The sequence below is a fragment of the Eurosta solidaginis genome, chromosome 1 (genome assembly GCF_040869045.1).
Source record: "Eurosta solidaginis isolate ZX-2024a chromosome 1, ASM4086904v1, whole genome shotgun sequence".
Lineage (NCBI taxonomy): Eukaryota > Metazoa > Arthropoda > Insecta > Diptera > Tephritidae > Eurosta > Eurosta solidaginis.
The window spans coordinates 273216813-273230852 of record NC_090319.1 but is presented as its reverse complement, the minus strand read 5'-3'; the positions used below and the strand labels follow the sequence as shown (position 1 = coordinate 273230852).

At 37.1% G+C, this 14040-nt stretch overlaps 1 protein-coding gene across 4 annotated transcripts in view; it reads right to left on the bottom strand.

Annotated features, from left to right (window-relative positions):
- Positions 1-939: 939 nt before the first annotated feature.
- The window catches only part of yrt (erythrocyte membrane protein band 4.1-like yurt), a 49253-nt gene continuing 36152 nt past the window's right edge, over positions 940-14040 (bottom strand). For 2 of the 4 annotated variants that reach the window (XM_067760790.1, XM_067760788.1), the window contains exons 2-11: positions 7838-7985; positions 7598-7774; positions 7329-7537; positions 6479-7266; positions 6267-6413; positions 5872-5991; positions 5381-5532; positions 5110-5312; positions 4038-4868; positions 940-2895 (exon numbers count right to left, since the gene is read on the bottom strand). In XM_067760790.1, coding sequence (XP_067616891.1) covers positions 2752-2895; positions 4038-4868; positions 5110-5312; positions 5381-5532; positions 5872-5991; positions 6267-6413; positions 6479-7266; positions 7329-7537; positions 7598-7751 — 2748 coding nt within the window. In that variant the 5' untranslated portion in view covers positions 7752-7774; positions 7838-7985 and the 3' untranslated portion in view covers positions 940-2751. The remainder of the gene's footprint in view (positions 2896-4037; positions 4869-5109; positions 5313-5380; positions 5533-5871; positions 5992-6266; positions 6414-6478; positions 7267-7328; positions 7538-7597; positions 7775-7837; positions 7986-14040) is intronic. The other 2 variants (XM_067760791.1, XM_067760789.1) reach the window with 2 other exon arrangements.

The following is a 14040-nucleotide window of genomic DNA, read 5'->3' as shown; positions in this document are numbered from 1 at the left end:
TTTGCTTAAATATAGTTAGGAAAAAGGTGCAGTAAAATTGATTTGCCTTAGAAGTCGTTACGAAAGCTTTCATAAATTTGTATGTGGAGAAAGCTCTGTTTCCATTTCATTTCACAATTAAAAAAAAAATCCTTTTTGTCTGGATATGGGACCACTTCATTATTTGTTCAAGAGATTGAGGCATAAGCAAAATAAAAGAATTTTTTCGTTACTCGAAGAGACTCCCCAAATCATAGTTATAGTTTTTCGAAGTTGGTTGATGCGTTCGTTATTTTATTTTTAAATTAATATATTACAAGAACAAAAAAAGTAAAAATTTTATCGCTTTTTATTTCTCATTTCAATGATGTAATTTACTTTCATAGATATTTTTATAACAGATGTTAGACGCCTTTGAAAGGCAGACCTTCACAAAAATCCAGATGTTTATGGAACTATTTTTTACGGTTATAAAAAGTTAAAAAGAAAAAATATGTACCTTTCATCCAAGGAAAGAATGCTGAGCACAGAAATATTTTTGTTATATGTTTTAAAATAAATAAATTATAGAAATATGTATATTACGAGGGATCAAATTTCGAACCCCTATACTTTTTTTTTTTTTTTTTGAAGCTAATACCTTTGTTTTGGAAACTAACTTCAAATAGCAGAGAAATCACTTTTTTGCAGGGCGGAAACTGTTATTCCTTTTATAATATAATTTCTTGCAAAACTATTGTTTACGACTTTTAATATAGTTGGATCAAGATAAAAATTTTTTTCGGATTTTTATTACCTGTCTCCGATAGAACTAGTTAAACTCGGACTTTTAAAAATAAATGTCCGGAAATATAAGTTAAGGCCAAAATAAAAGTCCGGCTTGATAACAAAGAAACGGCTTATCCGAAATAAATTTGTTTTTTAATTCGGATGAGCCGTTTCTTTGTTATTAAGCCGGACTTTTATTTTGGCCTTAAAAAATAAAAATCCGAATTTAACTTTTATTTCCGGACTTTTATTTTTTAAAGTCCGAGTTTAACAAGTTCTATCGGACTCAAAAAATAAAATTACAAATAATGTGGACTTTTATGGAAAAAGTTCGAAAAATAAAAAGGATGCATGATTCGACATGATACTGCTATAGGGATACCTGGGAGCTCAAACATTTTACCTAGGGCAATTTTTTGACCAGGACTTTTTCACTCCGAAAAAAAAAATAATTATTATTTTTCGTCCCTGCTTTTTTGCTTACGGCTAGACTTTTTGGAAGCATTGATTTGGTCCGATACCCAACTGCATGTTGTACAGTGTTTTAGTTTGACAACGTACATGTTTGAAATCTCACAAAACCCGAGATATTTTTTTTTTCGAGGTCTGTTTTGCATTTTCTCCCACATAGAAAATCAAATAAAATGAACGTATTTTCAACATTTTTAACTACAAAAACCTTAGAGCCTATTCAATTGATCGGCAGTGTATGCATTTAAAGAATAAACATAAGTACACTTCTAAGCATTTATATAGTTACTTGTTAATTAATAAAATTTAGTAACAAAGTCTTAAATAAATAGTAAAGATTGAAATTAAATTTTAAGTACGCTCAAGAGCATGCGACGTTACATTTTTAGTTATACATATTATTAATGGAATTTTTTCGTTAAATACTTGACCGCATAGGTAATCACATACATACTAAAATTTAGTAAATAGGGCGTAAGTATTCTAAAATTGTATATGTGGTATTCCATCCCATTTCGACCAATTTTGAACCCGACCCCTTTAGAATTGGCTGAAAGTTTTTCTTCTTTTTCTAGCTTACGAAAGACGTTTTTCAGAATTTTTTCAAATTTTTCCATCCAACTCAAAAAAAGTTATGAATTTTAAAAAAAACACCGTTTTTGTAAATGTACTTTTCGGAAAAAATACAACAAAATTTTTAAAGTTTTTTTTTAATTTTTCAGTTTTTCGAGATTTTTCGAATTTCGCCATTTTTTTTTTTTTTTTCTCATAAAAAACTTCAATCACTTCTGCAATCATCCCCACTAATCCCGGAGTGGGCCAATTTTTTTTATATTTTTTTTTATTTAATAAAAAAAAATTTTTCAAAAATAAAATTTTCAAAAATAAAATTTTTTTCTTATCAATTTTATTTATACAACAAAAAAATTTAAGAAAGTGATTTTTAAATATTCTTTTCTTCATATATTATGGTAATCTACGATTAAAATAACCAGGATTAATGACTGACACAGTAAACATGTAAGTTTTCTAAAAATAATGTAACAAATTACAATTTTTTTGTATTTTTTCCGAAAAGTACATTTAAAAACAAATTTAAAAAAGAAAAAAGATCCCAAACGGTCAATTTTTGAAAAAGTTATAGCATTTTGAAAACAAAAACGGTGTTTTTTAAAAATTCATAACTTTTTTTGAATTGGATGAAAAAATTTGAAAAAATTCTGAAAAACGTCTTTCGTAAGCTAGAAAAAGAAGAAAAACTTTCAGCCAATTCTAAAGAGGTCGGGTTCAAAATTGGTCGAAATTGGATGGAATACCCCATATCTTCTTTTTTTTTTTTTGTTAAATAATTTAAATCTTTAATTCATCGTATCCGAAATTAAAAAAAAAAATATTTTTAATGCTATCAAAAATTTTAATAAATAAATTTAATTTTTTATATTTTTCTTTAACATGTATGTGAATCAGGAATCACATGTATACTATCTATCTAAGCGAAGTGCATCCTAATTAAGGTATTGGCAAATTATCCAATTACAATTGCGTTGTTATTACAGATTTTCGTATTATTGTTGGTTCTTTACCTTTCGGTGCCGACACTACTTCCGATGATACTAACCACGGTGATACCATGACATTGTTGGACGGTAAATGTGTAACGGAATGATTATTTGAAAGCTGCATAAAGACAAAAGTTTGTGATTAGTCTGAAGAGAATTAGAAACATAACGTTTCTTAGTGTTGTGTAATAAACAGCTTAAAATACATTGTACCACACTCGGCTGGATATTGGCCTAAACCAATTTTTTTTTAAGAGATTGATCCATAAGCAAACAAGAAGTACCACATTTTTCGCAGTTAGCCTCCTTGTGATCAAAGAACATAGATATTGACTTTCAAAGTTCGAAAATGGATCACCCAATAATTTTTGTTTTACGTGTTTAAAAAGTAAAAAAATTTTATTTAACACCGTATATGTATATTTTTTTTGTTTTTAAGCATATATAACAGGTATTATAAGCGGTCAAAAGGCATAATTTCGAGAGCATTACAAAAAATCTTTGGCGAATCTGGTAGAGGGACGTATGTATGTTGTCCCATTATTTAAGTGCGCCGTGTCTGAATCCATCATCAGAATTGGCCTAACGGGTCCCGTATCGGTAATAACCCCAAAAAAAGGAAAATTGGCCAATTCTGCTATCGGATTCGGGTTCAAAATGTTTTCTGTGTGATTTATTACTTTCAATTTTTTCGAAGATCTGCCTACTGACTCCTAATAACTCCTGTTATACAAAAAATTTAAAATAAAATAATGCATACCGTTCAAATAAGAAATGAAGACAGAGAACGCTTACATTTTTATTTCTTTTATTTTAAAATATATAAATGTAAAACTTATTAGGAAGGGTCCAATTTCGAATTTCAAAAGGTAATATATGTTTGGGAGGCTAACTTCGAAAAACGGGAAAAACTGCTTTTTTCCTATCGATCAACCATAATATATATATTGTTGTCGTTTAGGTTGCTTCATTTAGTTACCCCAGTGCGAAATATTTGCTCTTAAAATTTGTGATTATCTGAATAAAAATTGTTTAAGCTTTTAAACAAAAATGTATTGCTGCTATCGTATTACACAACACTGTATATGTATGCATATATAAGTTTAGAATTAACCGTAATACACACAAGAAAAACAACATAAATTACAAAACATAAAGCAAAAAACACAAAAAATATGTATACAAACAGAAAAAACAATGATTTTGCATGCACTTCCGCCCAACAACCTTAAAGAAATTGCATCAAAATAAAACTCAAACCTTTTTCACATTTTCCCTTTTCGCTTTTGGCATTTGAGCATCAGTTTCGCAGCGCTCTTTTTCATTATTCTCATCATTAAATGGCTGATATTTACGTTCTTGTTCACGCAAATTGGAGAATAAAGTAGTGCCAGCTGAAGGCTTTAATGCAGATTTTTGCACGCCAACATTATTCGCATTTACCAACTCCGTTTCACTATTTGTTTCAACCATACCAGCGGCAACTTTCTTCTCATTCGACGATGGCGGTCGCACATTATTATTTATAATATTATTAATGAATATTTCGTTTATTAAACGTTCAGCAGCTGATGCATTAGACGCCGCGGTATGAGCATTATATGTATGTGTCGGCGTCGGCGGTGGTGTTGTTACTGTAGAAATTGGTGTTGTAGGTGTGGTGGGTGTCAATAAAGACAAGCTGTCATTTGTTGTTGGCTTGGTTGAATTACTTTTTCGCACCGTAAACGTTTCGTTAATATTCATTTGAATTGATGATGGTGGACTTGTAGTGGTGAATATTGAGTTATTATGTGACGTATTATTGAAGGCAGATGATGATGACACAGTTGGGCTCATCATAGCATCAAATTCGGATATGAAAGTGGCATTTGAAAATGGTGATATTGTTGTAGATGATGTAGAAGAATGTTTTTTCGTTGGTGAAGTGGGTGAGGCTAAAGCGTTGGAGCTTGTGCCAAAAGCGTTCGATGTATTTATATCTGTATTGCTAACACCGTTACCCACAGTGGCGACAACGCCGCTAGTGGTGGCTGATGTGCTGCTTGTTGGTTTTTGTTCGGTTATGCTCAAAGTTAGTTTATCACCGCCCTAGGCGCATATTTTTTTAACGTAAAATAAAAATACAAGATGTGGAAACACAAAAGTTAGCAGTGGGGTGTGGGGGAAAAACAAGGTTTAAAACAATTAAAAGACAAAATTATGTATTTATGAAGATAAAACAAACAAGACAAATATACGTACATGTACAAAATTAATTAGAAAACAAAAGACTAGCTTTCAACAATTTGTTATATAAATACAATTCGAAATAAATAATAGTTTAACTCACCACAGATATGTAGGTGGCGTTTAATGAATCAGGACCATCGTTATTATAATTTGTGTTATTGTTGTTCGAGTTAATACTGCTGAATATGCTGCTGTTATTGTTGTTGTTGCTGTTCGGTGCCGGTACAAACATTTGATTCGTCATTTTCGCATTCGAATTAGCGTTGGAGTGGGCACTTGTGCCAAGCTCCTCTTCTACGCGCGCTGAAATTCGAAATTGTATTGGAAGCTTTTATTATATTTTTTTATAATATTAAAAATATATTATTTACCTTTCAATATATTACACTTTATATGACCGGGTGGTAAAGCGCCTCCGCCGAGATTTGCAAGCTTTACCTGATTATTCGGTTTGTCCGAGCTCGAAAGTCGTTTCAAAGTCTCCGTATTATGTTCCATATCGAAAGTTTTATTGATCGTGACCCTATTTTATAAATTATAGTGAGGTAAGAATCACATATTGGAAATCGTTGATCACACAGTGCAACAGCATATTTGGTGTGGGTTTTCCAGGTCAGCAGGGAAAGGAAAAAAAAATTATTGATTTAATTTCACCTTAAAAAAATATGCTTTAGAGTACTTTAGCTTCTCACTAACTTTTTTAAAACCAAACGAAGGAATACGAAGTTGCATATGTATGACCTTAAAAATTGTAACTGAATGAATTTAATCTGAGTTGGAATTACACCACCCCTTGACACCAACATTAAATTGTTGCACTGTGTTATTCTAAGAAAATTATATTAATATAAAGTTTCACTACCTGATACTGTTAGCATCATTAATAGCTTCAGTTGCTAGTATAGATGGGGATGGATCTTTAACAATGGACTTAAGTAATGAATCTAGCTCTTTATCTTTATCCGATAAGGCGCTTCTAATGCTGCACAACGAGACAAATGTAAAGTTAGTATTAAAAATGCATAACTACACACAAAGAAGCATACTGTAAGAAAAATAAATGACATATTAAGTAGGCATTAAGATATTGATACAAATAATAACAGAGATGGGTTAACATTGAAGGTTTGTAAAACATAAAGCGTTATGTATTAAAAAAGGCGAACAGTTCAATAGCATTTAAGTTAGTATAATAATGTATTTTTAGAGATACAATTGAAATATCACAAGTTTTCTTTCGAAATGTTCTAAATTTACCTAAACCCAGAACTTATAGAAGCCTTGCCAAATGAGCCATGATGCGAGGAAACAGTATTTCTAAATGGATTTGTGTCATCGGGATGCTTAGTGGCACTAGTTGGATATACACCACCAGTTGCACCTCCAATAGATTCAGTATCCAATCTTAAAAAGAATAAACAAAATTTGTTAACTCAATTATTTAAATGTTAATCTAAGCATATACTTACTTCACATTCAAACCTTCTTTATTGTAACAATCTACCTTACTATAACCACCATCTTCACCACTCGAATCGGAACGCATAGAATTACAACGCAAAGCGCAACTATTACCACGGGGCGCTCCGGTGCTACTACATGTAGCCGAATCATTGAGAACCTCTGCCTTGTAAATTATGGTCTTTATGGATGGCGAAGGTGTAGCAGCACTTGAAGCCTGCTCCAATGTTGTATTCGTAAGCATTGAATCGACAGTATGATTAACTAATGGATCTTGTGCAGCAGCTGCTGCAGCTGCACGTGCATTTACTGCAGCAACAGCTGAAGCAGCAGCTTCCTGTGAAGCCTTTTGTCGTTCACGTAGTAAATGTGATTGGCGGCTGGCGAAACGCTGCGATGGCCGCCTCTCAAACTGTACTGTGCGTCGAGCACGACTTTGTTGTGTTGTTTGAAATTCAGTGCGGCCAGAATAGCGAAAACGTGAACCCATGCGGAAGAAATTCTGACGAGCTGATGGCCCTTTAACTGGTGCACGCAAACGGAAGAACGTGTGATGCTCAACAGCACACTTCCATAAATGTTTGCAGGCTTTTTCATTGTACAAACGAAAAACAAATGTATGCTCTTGTTCGCGTCCTTCATCATCATCCTCGATAACGATAAGTGTAAGTTTCTTCTTCTTGAAATCCAATTTGCTTATTTTTGGCCAAAAGAATAAACCGATTTTTTGATCACGTTCAAAAACTAATATACCGGTAGGTGTTAGGCCAAGATGATATTCGCAACCGTCTTTACCCTGTAATTGTGTGTGATTTTATTTTTATCTTTTTACAATTGAGTTTTAACTTAGCATTTTACCAAGACCGTGTGCATATCAACACCGTACATATCCAACCATTTAGCTTTATTTAAATAGGCAGTTTCAGCTTGCGCTGGTGTTAATCCACGACATGTTTTATATTCTTCCAATATGGCTATTTCCAAGTCCTCAGTTTGTTCCGGTACAAAACGAAACTCTGAAACCGTTGCTGCGGTATGCACTTGTTCATCGTAGTCACCCAATTCGGCTATGGAAGGTATGAAAATAGTTATCTATAAAATTGTACAAAGTAGTATTAATGGCATACATTGTAATGCAAGTGCACATAATTCAGCAGCTTTATCATCGGGACAATCTAAACGTCCTTCAAGCAGATCTTGTTTCAATTGCAGAAAGAATAGATAACGCGTCAACTCTTCACGCAGTGTATTTGGCTCTGATGAATAAAATTTTACTTTCATGCGAAATGTGTATGGAGGACCAACTGAAAGTTTTAGTTATTTAGTACACAAATTTGTTAATCCTTGCCATGCAAGAGTGTACTCACTTTTCACTTGCTTCTTGATTGGTTTAGTTGGATCCAACCAGTGCTTTACATGATTGGCATCAGTAAACTGCAACCCAAAATAATCCTTTTCAATTACGTCCAAAGCATAGAATACTTGCTCGTAGAGAAAACTACCCAAAGCTTTTTTCTGGAAAAAAAGATAAGTATGTTTTTAGTTAGATATTATCCGCTTAAAAATTGGGAGGAAAATCGACGATATCATCGCAGGGAAATCCTTTATTTAAGATGAGTTATTGAGAAGAAAAAATGTTTTACTTAGGGGTGGGAATCCATTGTCTTTCTGCCAGTACAAACCCCCATTTTGTGTTTTACATAAGAAATTAAAAATTTGTACCAACAAAGTCATATGTTCACACTTCTCTTCATTGAAAAAATAGGCAGATTTTGGTATGATATATTAAAATACATCACCAAGAAAAATTTGAAAGTGTTGGAACCAAAACCAAAACAAGGGAGTTACGCCATTTTTAACAATTTCTGCATGTAGTGAATGTAAAAAAAACAAAATGTTTTTTGCTTCTCCTGTAAAAACTTAAATTTGTTGGTTAGGGCTTTTGTTGTTGTTGTTGTGTTAACAGTGCTTCGCTCCATTCAAAGGGTGCTACCACTCACAAATTCTGATCAAAGTCCTCTAACGGAAGTCCAAGGAATCTGGCAGTTTCAACAAGGGCAGAGAATAGGAAGATTGGTATTGAGGCGTAGGTTCCACATTACATTTGAAGTGATGGTTGGTGCCATGTGGGGACACATCGCATGCAGGGCATACATTACTTATGTCGGGCTGGACAAGAGTTTAATTTGTTACAGTATCCAGAACGAAGTTGGGCCAGGGAGACTCGTGTTATTGTTGTTGTTGTTGTTGTAGCAGTGCTTCGCCCCACCTAACAGCCGCGACCGATCACAAATTGTCATCAATATTCTCTAACGGGAGTCCAAGGAAACTTGCTGTTTCAACAGGGGTGGACAATAAGGAAAGGGGTGTTAAAGGCGTTGGTTCCACATTACAATTAAAGAGATGGTTGGTGTCATGTGGGGACACTTTGCAAGCGGGGCATACATTTTGTATGTCGGGGTTGATTCTGGATAGGTAAGAGTTTAACCTGTTACAGTATCCAGAACGAAGTTGAGCAAGAGTGACGCGCGTTTCCCTGGGGAGTATGCGTTCCTCTTCCGCGAGTTTTGGATACTTTTCTTTGAGTACTGGATTCACCGGGCAATTCCCGGCATAAAGGTCCGACGCCTGTTTGTGGATCTCACCAAGGACCTGCTTGTGTTTTTTCGCTTCATACGGCTGGGTTCTCAGGTGCCGTATTTCCTCAAAATGCTTACGGAGATGACTCCTTAAGCCCCTAGGCGGGGCTGGCTCATCAATCAGATGTCTGTTGAGATGCTCAGGTTTCTGGGTATTCAACAGGAACTGTTTGGTCAGCATCTCATTTCTCTCCCTGATGGGAAGTATTCTCGCCTCATTATGCAGTTGGTGTTCTGTGGACATAAGAAGACAGCCCGTTGCGATTCTGACAGCAGTATTTTGGCAGGCCTGTAGCTTCTTCCAGTGGGTAATTTTTAGGCTTGTCGACCATATGACGCGTAGCACGTAATCGGCTGGCTAATTGCTTTGTATGTAGTCATGAGCGTTTCTTTACCTTTTCCCCAAGTACTGCCAGCGAGGGATTTGAGGATTTTGTTACAGCTCTGAATTCTCGGAACAATTGCCGCTGCGTGCTCACCAAAATGTAGATCCTGATCAAACGTCACACCCAAGATTTTGGGGTGTAGGACAGTCGGTAGCGTAGAGCCATCGACGTGGATGTTCAAAATGGTCGACATTTAGGACGTCCATGTTGTAAATAAGGTCGCGGAAGATTTAGTCGTGATAATGCCAGGTTTCGCGAGGTGAAAAAACTGGAGATATCAGGGAGGTAGCCGTTTATTCTATTGCAAAGCTCATCGATCTGTGGGCTTGGGCCTGTGGCCATTATTGTGCAGTCATCGGCGTAGGAAACGATTGTAACTCCTTCCGGTGGTGAAGGTAGCTTAGATATGTAGAAATTAAACAAAAGTGGGGACAGGACACCACCCTGTGGCACCCCTTGTTTAATTCTGCTTGGTTTTGATGTTTCGTTTCTAAATTGCACCGATGCCTGCCAACCACCCAGATAATTTGCGGTCCACCTTTTAAGACATGGGGGAAGGGTAGACCCTTCCAGGTCTTGCAGTAACGAGCCATGGTTGACCGTATCAAAAGCTTTTGATAAGTCTAGCGCTACGAGTACTGTTCTATGTTGGGGGTTTTGATTTAAACCGCAATTTATCTGGGTGCCAATGGCATTTAGCGCGGTGGTAGTGCTATGGACTTTCCTGAAGCCATGCTGATGACAGGCTAGCTGCATATTTGCTTGGAAATAGGGGAGCAAAATGGCTTCAAGCGTCTTTGCTACTGGCGATAGGAGAGATATCGGACGATACGACTCTCCTATGTTAGCTGGTTTCCCATGCTTTAGTAGCGGGGCCACCTTCGCCATTTTCCATTTTTCGGTTATGACAAAGGTGGAAAGTGACAATTTGAAGACTTGCGCTAAATATTTGAAATCCTCTTTCGCTAGGCCTTTAAGCATCGGCATGGCTATGCCGTCTGGGCCCACTGCTTTGGATGGTTTATTTATTTATTTATTTATTTATTTGTTAGTCTACAAATTTTACAATTAATCAGACTAAATATGAATGAATGAATGAATATAAATGCAGATTACAGTGTAAAATTAACAAACATACATAGTGAGCAAAATTATATTGTCACGGATATTGGCATCGCTGAGCTGTACCATCACTAAGGCGATGCTAAGGCCATGCCAAGCAGTATTTACGTCAATAATCAAATCATGTATACACATATATAAGGCAGCCGAAAGAGATGTCACACACAGATGCATTTACTTATGCGCCTATGTATGCGCGAGAGACTGTAAACTACAAACATTCACATCAATAATTCAATCATTATGTATCTACATAAACGAATAAATAATTGCGTCTACACATATGTACGTATACGAGCAGCGGAGCGGCAATGCACAAACACATGCATATATCTTATCTCAGTTGTCACAAGAGAGGGCAATCATTTTTGCACGTAGTTGTGGCTGGCGATTTTGTAGCCGAAATAACTAGTAAGTTCTGGAAATCGAAGAGCCTAGAAGTATGCAGCGTAAACTATAATAGCGGGACAGGCGAGTAAGAAGTAATTCAGTTTGATTTGAGTTGTCAAGCAGTTACGACTAAGACGATATCTAGCGAGCAATAGCAGTATTATTTTGAAAGTCAGTTTCATTTAAGCTATCAGTTTGGTTATTAAGCTATTCGTTGCACAGTTTGAGTGTTATTGTGAAGTATTTTAATAAAGGCCATTTTTTTCCATTATTCAATATTGGAGTTATTTATTCAACAGTTTAGCGATACGAACCTAGCAAAAGGGCAAATAAGAAGATTTGCAGCAAATTCGTTACAATTGGTGTCAGAAGTGGGATTGTTGAATAAATTCCAGAGGACAACAAGGACATGGCAAAGTTCAGTGAATTGAAGATCCAGCAACTAAAGAAGGAGTTGGAGAGCCGTGGATTGAATACAAGCGGCGTTAAACTTGAACTTCAGGCACGGCTACGAGAGGCAATGGAAGGAGAAGGAATTGATGTGGAAGAGTATGACTTTCATCTTGATGGCGAGGAAATAACAAAAATCGAAGAAACACCGCAGACAATGGCGAACACAGACTTGAACATGATTTTGGCTGCAATATCTGCTCAAACATCGACAGTGGCATCTCAACTAGAAGAACAGAAAACGTATATGTCATCTCAACTAGAAGAACAGAAGACGTATATGGTATCCCAGATGGAAGCACAAGAAACGCGTATATCCGAAATGTCGTCGCAAATGTCATCTCAGCTGGAATCGCAGGAGAACCGTATAACAGCGAAGATTGAAGCACAAGAGGCACGGTTATCCGAAATGTCGGCTCAAATTTCAGCACAGATATCATCGCAGATCTCTGCTCAACTGGAAGAGCAAGAAGGACGTATTTCCTCGAAGTTGGAGGCGCAAGATACAAAAATTTTACAGTTTGAAGAAAAAATCGAGGCCGAGGTGGATGCTTTGAGAGGACGTATCGAGCAGTTGCAACTGAATCGCCCAGCAGTCTCAACTAGTAATTCAAAGGTAAAAACACCATCCTTTGACGGTTCTGTTCCTTTCCAGGTCTTTAAGCTACAGTTTGAGAAGACCGCAGCAGTGAACAACTGGAATGTGGAAGATAAAGTTGCCGCACTCTTCGTAGCATTGAAAGGACCAGCTGCCGAAATCTTACAGACTATTCCAGAGTACGAACGGAACAGTTATGACGCATTGATGGCTGCTGTAGAACGGCGATACGGAAGCGAACACAGGAAACAGATATTTCAAATAGAATTGCAAAACCGCTACCAAAAAGCTAACGAGACTTTGCAGGAGTTTGCTTCGGACATTGAAAGATTGGCTCATCTTGCAAATGCGGATGCACCCGTGGAATACACGGAAAGAGTGAAGATTCAGAGCTTTATAAATGGCATAAGGGACGTCGAAACGAAGCGAGCCACATACGCGAACCCAAAGCAAACATTTTCTGAAACGGTATCCCATGCATTGACTCAGGAAACGGCGTCATTATTGAGTAAACCAGCATACAATGCTCATCGTGTGGAAGTAGAAAGGCCAGAGTGGGTAGATACAATTTTGGAAGCTCTGAAGGGATCACAACAGAAAAATGCCGGAGTTATGAAATGTTTCAAGTGCGGTAACCCAGGTCACATTGCACGTCATTGCAGTTGCAATTCCAATAGTTCCAACAATGTGGGTGGCCGTAAACGCAGAGCTGAAGGAGACGAGCAAATCTCCAAATCCACTCAATCGTTAAACTAAAGCGAGTCAGCCGCAAGGGGCGACAGCTGGCTCCCTCAATTGAATGCCCCATAATCTCTATCTCGCAAATTGGAAGAAGGTCAAGCAATCTTACTGTCGGAGGACATGTGGATGGAAAGGAACGTTTACTGACTGTAGATACGGGTGCATCCCATTCCATCATTCGATCAGATTTAGTCAACAAGAAGATAAGACCATTGCTTGGAGCAAGATTACGTACAGCCACGGGAGAGGACACCCAGGTAATTGGAGAAGTAGAATGTGAAGTAGCAATTGGGAACGTCTCGGTACTTCACAATTTTATAGTGGCAGGTATTGTTGATGAAATCATAATTGGAGTGGACTTCTTAATCAACCAAGGCATCAAGATCGATATGCAAAGCAAGACGATGCGATATAAGAACATGGATGTGCCACTTAATTTCGGCTACGAGAGAGGCTACAGCAGTAAACGAGTGCTGGTGGAAGAGAGTCAGCGAATACCACCAAAATCCGAAGCAGTCATCTGGGCAAAGGTTGATGGAGATTGTGGGACAAACAAATTGTGGGTTGTCGAAGCAGCAAACAAATCAGCACTAAACATACTTGTAGGAAAAACCCTGGCTATGACAAAACAAGATGGACGTATTCCGGTAAGAGTACTCAATGAGTTCAAGTCACCACTCAAACTGACTAAAGGAGCTATTTTGGGAAGATGCCAAGAGGCTGAAGTAGTTATTAACTGTGAACAGCTCCAGGAACACGTTTCAGCTAGTAATACTGATCTTTCAAATGACATCACGGCATGGACACAGGGGCTAGAGGAAGCATTTCAGAGTAAGGCAAAACAACTGCTCCTAAAGTACGCGAACATATTTGACCAGGATGATTCTAAACCAGGCCGCACCAACGTTGTGAAGCATCAAATTGACACTGGAGATGCGAGGCCGATCCGTCAAGCTCCACGTAGTGTTCCACTGGCGAAGCGGGAAGTTGTGAGTCAAATCATTCAAGAAATGAGCGACAGCGGCGTCATCGAACCATCAGCTAGTCCATGGAGCTCACCGGTAGTACTTGTAAAAAAGAAGGATGGAAAAATGAGGTTTTGCGTGGACTACCGGAAGTTGAATGACGTAACGAAAAAGGATAGCTACCCATTGCCAAGAATTGACGACACTCTGGACTCGCTATCTGGTACGAAATGGTTTTCCACGCTGGACTTGAAAAGCGGCTACTGGCAAGTGGAGGTG